This window comes from Podarcis muralis, chromosome 7 (assembly GCF_964188315.1).
Source record: "Podarcis muralis chromosome 7, rPodMur119.hap1.1, whole genome shotgun sequence".
In the NCBI taxonomy this organism is placed as follows: Eukaryota; Metazoa; Chordata; class Lepidosauria; order Squamata; family Lacertidae; genus Podarcis; species Podarcis muralis.
Window position 1 is genome coordinate 45076694 of NC_135661.1, and position 8670 is coordinate 45085363.

General features: G+C 44.8%; 1 protein-coding gene across 1 annotated transcript; it reads left to right on the forward strand.

Annotated features, from left to right (window-relative positions):
- The first annotated feature begins 1578 nt into the window (after nucleotides 1-1578).
- LOC114602035 (C-signal-like) lies at nucleotides 1579-8381 on the forward strand. The gene is made up of 6 exons (XM_028739769.2): nucleotides 1579-1824; nucleotides 3097-3148; nucleotides 4914-5101; nucleotides 6297-6455; nucleotides 6806-6916; nucleotides 8120-8381. The coding sequence occupies exons 1-6, from the start codon at nucleotides 1594-1596 to the stop codon at nucleotides 8231-8233; spliced, it is 855 nt and encodes a 284-aa protein (XP_028595602.2). The 5' UTR covers nucleotides 1579-1593; the 3' UTR covers nucleotides 8234-8381.
- The last annotated feature ends 289 nt before the right edge of the window (nucleotides 8382-8670 follow it).

Below are 8670 nucleotides of genomic sequence, written 5' to 3' on the forward strand. Positions count from 1 at the left end.
ACACAAATTATCTCCAGCACACAACAACTTTTAAAATATGAATTGAAGCTAAAGATCAGAAAGATTACGGTAAATTGATTGGTTACAATGACATCATTGTATAAGATAAAAATGTTTAGTGTAAGGGAGTTGGGTTCACTGATTAAAAGAAGACACATTTTGAGTCTTATTTTTTAAAAACAAAACAAAACCAAGCCAGATATACTGTTCTTATATGAAACCCATTGTGAAAACGTCATGTTAACAAGAAGATACTCTTTGCCCTCTGGAAGGTTGCCGAGATGGGTGTGTCCTCCTCCTTCCTAAACAGTTCCCCCACCCACATCCTAAACAGTTAAGAGCCATTTGACAATGGATGCAACCTATTCCCAAAGGAGGTGAATGAGATCAAGATTATTGGAGATCTTCAAACAAATCCCCATTGGTTGCATCAAGCAGGATGTTGGATCATATTGCCTTCTATTATTAGAAGATGCTTCTCCCTACTTTTTGCTTATGGACACATGGGTTGCTTAAAACAGTGAGACTATTCGGGGGACGGGTTGGGGGGCTTGCTGTGTTTCAAGTTGCATTTGAACACTGCTGTCCAGTGAGGGGGCTGGGATGTCTTCACTTACCTTTGGAAGGTGTTGCAGGGGAGCGAAAACCAAACTCTTATTGAATAAGCTGTCATCTACACACCTGCAATGGAGGTCCCAAATGTACACACCTTAACCTCAAAGTAGATGCAGGTTACAGTTTCAAATTGGATTTTTGTTGGGGGGAAGCAGGCCTTTTCTTGGGGGGGGGGGACCTGAGTTGGCTATGTATTTTTATTGATTGGAGGGCAGCTGCCCCCCTGGCACCCCCCCCCCTGGCTATGCCCATGGAAGCTGGTTTGAGGAATACACACTGAACAGAAATATATCTCACAAACTTACAGGAGGAAAGACAGCGATTGTCTACAACTTCAAACACCAACAGTGGGAGCAGGTTAGAGCCCAAGTAAACAGCAACAGTCTTAGATGATATATTGCAGGGGTCAGCAAACGTTTTCAGCCGGGGGCTGGTCCACTGTCCCTCAGACATTGTGGGGGGCCAGACTATATTTGTTTTTTTGGGGGGGGGGATGAACAAATTTCTATGCCCCACAAATAACCCAGAGATGCATTTTAAATAAAAGGACAAATTCCACTCATGTAAAAACACGCTGATTCCTGGACCATCCACGGGCCGGATTTAGAAGGCAATTGGGCCGGATCTGGCCCCAGGGCCTTAGTTTGCCTACCCATGATATATTGGCATGAGCAGCTGTTTCACCCATGCTGGGCCTACACAGGAAACTGTCTTACAGTGAGTCCGACTGTTTCTCCTTCCAGCTCCGTATTGTCTACACTGACTGGCAGCAGCGGTTCTCCAGGATTTCAGAGAGGTTCTCTCCCAGCCATACACGAGGATGCCGGGGATTGAAGGTGGGTCCTTCTGTATGCAAAGCAGATGCTCTGCCCCTGAGGCAGACCTTCCGCAAAGTGCACTTTTACACTGTTATCAAAAATCATAGTCATCAGGCTGCGAGGAAAGGCTCCAGTTCCCGCAAGCGGCCGCAGGGGGGCGATGTGTGGCGGGTGCGAAGGGTGTTGCCCCACAGGCAAGTTTTCTGTCGGAGGCGGACCCGGGACGGCGGTCCAGCAGATGCTCATGGAGGGCTTGGGAGCGCGCAGCGTCTTGGTGACGGGAGCCAACCGCGGCATCGGCCTGGAGCTGGTTCGCCAGCTCCTGGAGATGCCCAACCCGCCGCAGTGGCTCTTTGCCTGCAGCCGGTCTCCGGAGGGGGAGCGCGGGCAGGTGAGAGGCTCAAGCCCCAACATGGGCTGCTTGGAAGCCGCTTCTTTGGGGACGGAGGAGGGTTCTCGGAAGCAAGTCCCGCTTTGGTCCCTGGGGCTTCGTCCCGGTAAGCCGGCGCAGCATTGCAGCCTTGGTCGGTGGGAAGCCCCATTGAACTGAGCAGGGTTTATTTCCCAGCGAACGGGTGGAGATTGGGGCTGGTCGGGTGACTGGGAATTGAGGGAAGGAGGAAGAGCAGCACTTTCTGGGAATCAAAGCGTAGGAGTCAGGAAGTTATTTTGCACCAGTTATTGCTGTCGCCTGTTAGGTAGGAACTTTCACCCCCAAAGGCGAAGGAAATCACTACTCATTGTGTTTATTTAAACTCCTAGGTTAGCTAAGAGCTCAAGAAGAGGGGTATAAAATAAGTCATCAGTTTTTAGTGCTCTGGAGTACAGACTGTGAGCTTGAGCAGAAAACTGGAGATGAACCTTGAACCTTAAATTATCAGTCTCACCAACACTGGCATGAGACTTGGATTGAATGCATTTATAGCAAGGAAAGTGGCCAAGAGCCAGCCAGGGTGGAGAGCACTTTTAGGCTGAAATCCGTTATACACTTCACCAATGAGTAAGTCTCATTTAAATTAATGAGGCTTTCTTTGGAGTAAGATGAGCGTACAACTACACTGTTAGTAGACCATGGTGATATAATCTTCACCATAGTTCATTAGAACCCCTATATATATATATATATAATACAGAGAGAGAGAGGGAGAGCTGTTGGTCAGTAATTGTATTATACTGAGAAAAACAGTACTGAGCTAGATAATGATCAGTCTCACTTCTGATCTCACATGTATAGCGTCATTAAAGGCAAATCTGTAATGAAACAAGGTGTGAAATCATTATGGGTTGGCTATCCACAAATCATTCTTATGTCAACGTTAATCTAAAATTGTCTTGACCTCCCAGCTGCCAATGCAAAATAAATTACCATATTCATGATCAATATTTTATTTGAATGCAAAAGATTGCTATGCCCATCAGTTTTCCAAACCTGTCAGAGCATTTAGACCCACTTCAAGAATCAGTAGGGCTAGAAAAAGTCTAAATGTGTTTTAATTCCCACTTATTCCAATGAGTGCTTAAATGTGGCTGGATCAAGCTCAGTATTTCTTTTTTACAATAATAATAATAATATCCTGAAGTAACAGTGTATACTCCGACAGCAGCCTACCTGATATAATTTTACTTCTTAATATTTATTGTTCTGCTCTTTATGTCTTTTCAGGAACTGAGGAAATTGGCTTCCAGTCATCCAAACCTTGTGATGGTGAAGTTGGGTATGCCTTCTCTCCCACTTACCTTTTAGCCTTCATACAATGTTCGTGGGACTCTCTCACTTTCACTCCTCCCCCTTCTTTTGCAGCAAACCCTTCTGCATCATTCCATCTTCTCCCCAAAGGATGGAAGAAATAGCCTCTTGGTTTGGATCCTGGTAGCTAGAGATCTGTGCCCTATTTCTTCAGCCATTTGCATCTTAGCTAGAATATGTCATTGGCTGCTATAGAGGGAGGAAGTTTAATGCAGATCCTCCCTCCGCAATTTGTAGTTTTTCATAATTCTGTTACCTAGTGTCATGGCTACAGTGGCTACTTCAGAAGTGCAGGGTCCCATCATGATAGTCACAATCGTGCCCCCTCACTGCCATAAACCCCTTTTATGAGTACTCCAGACTTCATATATTAGAACAGGAGGTTTTAACCTGCTGCTGCAGAACACCAGGCATCATTCTTGATTTTTTAAAAGATAAAGCCAGTGATATAGGCTAATCAGAGAAGAGATAATAACTCCTTCTCACGAAATCCTTTACAAAGCTGAAGACCAGTGTAAGTAAATAGTGCCTTATGATTCTATATAGCATTAAATAAGGGTACTGTTATGCATATGATTCAATAAACAATACCATCTACCAAATTCCAGCTTCCTTTGAAAATGTAGAATATTGCCCATACAGGAAGTTTACGTACTATATACAGGAGTTTGCATTTTCAAGAGTTTCAAGGGATCTTGAAAAACCATTTCTTCTTGCCAGTCTGTTACTAACAGCACATGATTCTCTAACAATGTATTGATCTTCCCTCAAATAAGGATGATGATCCTGATTGCAAGGAGATTACTGTTGCTTCACTTTTTCTGTCAATAAACATCAAGAAGCTGGTGGCTTGTGGTTCATTGTCCAAGAAAGGATAAAGAGTTGTCACCAACTAAGTTTTACCCTTTTAAATGAATGAAAACTAAGTTAGCCATGTCTATTAATTTTAGTGGATTTTGCCAAATGAACAACAACAACAACAAAAACCACCGTTGGGTTACAATGGTTTTGCCCATAACAGAATCTGTAATCTTATAGGGGCAAAATAGGTCATTTGGTCTCTTAACTGCATCTGGCCAAAAAAGAAGCCTCAATGGTATTTTCCTGCCATGTTCCAACAAAAAGTCTGTGTCTCCACCTTTTCCTTTTTGACTTTCTTTGAAAGCATATTTGTAGTTCCAAATATAAGTGGGTTCGTTAACACTGTGTGCTTTATGTTAATGGGTTTGATTTATACTAATAATGGTTTTGTGTTGCACAGATGTGAATTAGAGATAGAGGTGTAAGGTTTAGTTGGTTATTCTAAAGCAGGGGTCTCCAATGTGTTGCCCTCTGAATACTGTGCTACTCTCAGTTCCCATCAGACCCCCAAAGCACAGACAGTTGTCAGGGATGATGGGAGTTGGCTCTCCAGGTGTTGTTGTAATACCACATGGGCCACTCTTGTTCTAAAATGTGTTTGTTAAGGCGTTTTTAAAATATTTGAAGGCCATTTCCATTTTTTTTAATGTATAATTCTGTGTAGTTTCGATTACCTCCTGAAGTTGGGCATTAACAACTACAATGAACTTATTGGGAGCACTTTGAGAACCATTTTTTCTTTTGTATTGCTGTAGCTGAAGTTCATACTTTGTCCCTGCATTTTGTAGGTGGTGTTAGGACAGTCACAGTTGCTCCCAGTGCTCCCCAACTCTTCCTGCTTCTAACCATCTCTTTCGTTTTTGCTTTTGCAGATGCTACAAATCTTGCGAGCATTACAGAAGCTGCAGCATTTGTTGAGGACCACCTGAAAGACACAGGGCTGAATGTGCTAATAAACAATGCTGGCATTTTGAAAGGCATGACGCTAGACACTGTGAGTGAGGAAGACATGGAAGATGTATACAAGACCAATGTGACTGGGCCATTGCTAGTGAGCAAGGTACAGGGGCTTGGGGGGGTGCAAATGCCAGGTTCGGAGCAGTCAAATGATTCACTTCATCTGATGCATGAAGTGCCCTTTGCAGATAAATATATCCAAGGGTGTGGGGAGTGTAAACAGTTGGGTCAAAAGATCACTAAAAGTAAGAAATGCATGCTACATCAGTTAAAAGGTAAAGGGACCCCTGACCATTAGGTCCAGTTGTGGATGACTCTGGGGTTGCGGCGCTCATCTCGCTTTATTGGCTGAGGGAGCCGGTGTACAGCTTCCGGGTCATGTGGCCAGCATGACTAAGCCACTTCTGGCGAACCAGAGCTGTGCACGGAAACACTGTTTACCTTCCCGCCAGAGTGGTACCTATTTATCTACTTGCGCTTTGATGTGCTTTCGAACTGCTAGGTTGGTGGGAGCAGGGACCGAGCAATGGGAGCTCACCCCATCATGGGGATTTGAAACGCCAACCTTCTGATGGGCAAGCCCTAGGCTCTGTGATTTAACCCACAGCACCACCAGTGTCTCTACATCAATTAGGTATATCCTAAATCAGGGATGGCCAACAGGTAGATCGCAATCTACTGGTAGATTGTGTGGTGTCTCCTGTGGTAGATTGCGGTAGATCTGGGGATGCCTCCCACCCCCCACCCCCAAAAAAGCTCAACAACTTTGGTCAATCCAGTGGGTAGATCACCGCCATTTTTTTATAGTGAGTCTCTTGGAAGTTGGACAAGCCTGTCCTAAATATATGTCAAATAAGCATAATGACCATTCACAATAGCACTTATTTGTCACTATGCAAACATCATAACTGTGCTAACAGGGATGGCCTTTAGGTGCTCTGTCTCCCTTTTCCAGAGTCCACAGTTGTAACACGTTGTGCAAACTGAGAAGTTTGCGTCACCCGAGTTTTATGCAGGATTTGAATGAGTGAAGATGAAGTGTTGCTGGGAATAAAATGGCAGAATAGTGCACTGTCTAGACAACAGTGTCCCATCTTTTCTGGGCACAAGAAGGAGGTAGAACAAAATGGGGGAGGAATCATTAACAATGGCTTGAACTCTTTGGGGGGGAGGATGGGGTAAAAATGGCATTACTTATAATACAAGTGTAGATTGTTACACGAGAATAAATACATAAGGCAAATGAAGTGGGTACTGAGTTTTCCTCAATTATTTTCTCTCCTCCTCTCTTTCCTCAGGCTTTTTTGCCTCTGTTAAGGAAGGCAGCCCAAGGAAGTTCACAGAAAGGGCTGAGCTGCAGCAAGGCAGCTATTGTCAACATCTCATCTCTATTAGGCTGTATTGAGTTAGTCCCCGCAACCTATTCCAAGCCTGTAATTGCCTACCGCTGCAGCAAGGTAGGTGACATTTCTTGCACCCAAGTAATATGTTGGCTGCCCTGCTACTGGGCACACTCCCTATCCAAACAAATGGCTGTATCTAAGGGAGCTCACGGTCCTAGTTTTCTTTTGCAAATATAGGACACTGGGCCACATCACATTCAACAGATGTGAATTTTAAGAAGCTCAGGTTTGCAAATACTAGTCAGAATTATCAGGGAAGTATGATTTGCAGCAGCTTCCCACAGAGGGAACGACTCTGTGGCAAGCCCAGGCGCTCCTGCTGATGTTCCACAACAAAAGAGACGGGGGCTTTAACCTTTCCATGGTGATGTTCGCTACCCACTTTCTCTCTCTTTCCCTTTCAGGCTGCTCTCAACATGCTGACAAAGTGCCAGTCTCTGACTTACAAAGAGGATGGGATTTTGTGTACTGCAGTTCACCCAGGGTGGGTGAAGACAGACATGGGCACCCAGGAGGTGGGTACCAATTTTTGGGGAGGAGCTCCTTTAAAAGATAGTTAAATAACATAAGCAAAACTACTGAAGATTGTTAGACACCCCCACTCCCAGGAAGCATGCACAAAGTGTGTTACTTTCACATAAGAGAGGCAGTTGTCTAGATCACTGGGGGAAGAAAACCCTTTTTAGGGTGCAATCCCTTGATGCAAACCGGTTAAGGGCTGGAACCAGCAGAGGCAAAACTCAACTTTTTTTTTTTTTTTAGTCAATGTCTCTCTCACACACATGCACACTTGTGCTGTAGCAGATGGCTCAAAGGCCATACCATGGAGTATGGCAGCTAGAAGGTCTTTTCCAAGGAGACTCCTCTAGCTGAGCTGATACATTCCATGGTTGAACCTCTGAGCTCCTGTATGCACCTGCCAGGCAGTCTCTCTTCATCGCCTCACGGAGGAAAAGGAGAAATAGTGCAGATAGGTTGTTTTCCAGAGCAGAAAGACCAGCAGGCAGGAAAGTGTGAGCTTGTTTGTCATGGCAGAAGAAGCAGGTGAAGTCAAGGGCTTACATGTGGTAGGATCAAAGGTAAGAGACAGTGGGCTGATGGAATGGTAATGCAGACTAGGTCTGGCTCACAGATTGGTGGTTCCCCATCCCTGCCGTAGGCTAGGTTGGCCAGATTTGGCAATTTTCATGGGCTGCTCTGTTCTCCACTGTGGTCCAGGAGCCACAAGTGTATTTTTCCACCCATACAGACCTTGTGAGTGAGGTTCGATGATAAAAGCTGCACCATTTATCATGATACATACTTTATCAAATATGGTATATCCAGGGTATTATGCACAAAACTCAGAGACACTCAACATTAAACCCTGATTCAGGGTTGAAGGGAGTAGAGTTAGGGTCAAGTTCTCGACACAGAAAAAGTGCGCCCAAAGGACTCAAAGTGGGCAATGTTGTCAAAGGCTGGCAAGAGGTCGGCACTTTGTGGGGAGAGAGCAGGCCCTCAGCCAGGCAGAGCCTTTTCCAGTGAGACTAGCTGCTTATCCTCTTACGGCCAGATTGGTCGTTGGGGTCAGACAACCGAGAGCAAAATCTGGTACTATAAATTTTTAAATGAATGAATGAATGAATCCTTCACACCCAACATGTAGGAGGATAAATCCAGCTGTCCACAAAGAAGAGCCATTGGCTGTGCTCCTCACTGCTGTTTGTCTCTTGCAGGCTGTCATGACTGTTGATGAGAGTGTGCGAGGGATTCTCCAGGTGCTTCCTAACCTTGTTGATGAGCACAATGGCACTTTAGTTGACTGGAAGGGCAAGAAACTACCTTGGTGAATGTACTGAGTCTCTAGTAGAAACTGCACTGCCCTCATGAGTATGGTTCCCTCCATAGGTGAGTGGGAACTAGTGGGAACATAGCCTATGTATCTGCTATGCTGAAATGTGGATATTTGTTCACAAATAAATACAACTATTGAAGTTCTCCTGGCTTCTCCTGCTTCTTTATCTTAGGGCAGACCTGTTGCTAAGTTTCCTCGCACCCTTCCCAAACCCATGGGATACTACAGTGGAGCTTTTTCTACAGATCAGTAACAGCCTGAGAGTTAGAGAAGGTAACATTCTTTTTCCAAGACAGATGCTCAGATCATTCGATAAATACTGGAAAGGCAGCATGGCTCAAGTGCCAGAATCACTTTGTAGACCTGATGCTGATATTCATTGCTGACGCAGGAGCAATCTTACCACAAGCTTAGTTCCTGGGCCTAATTTTC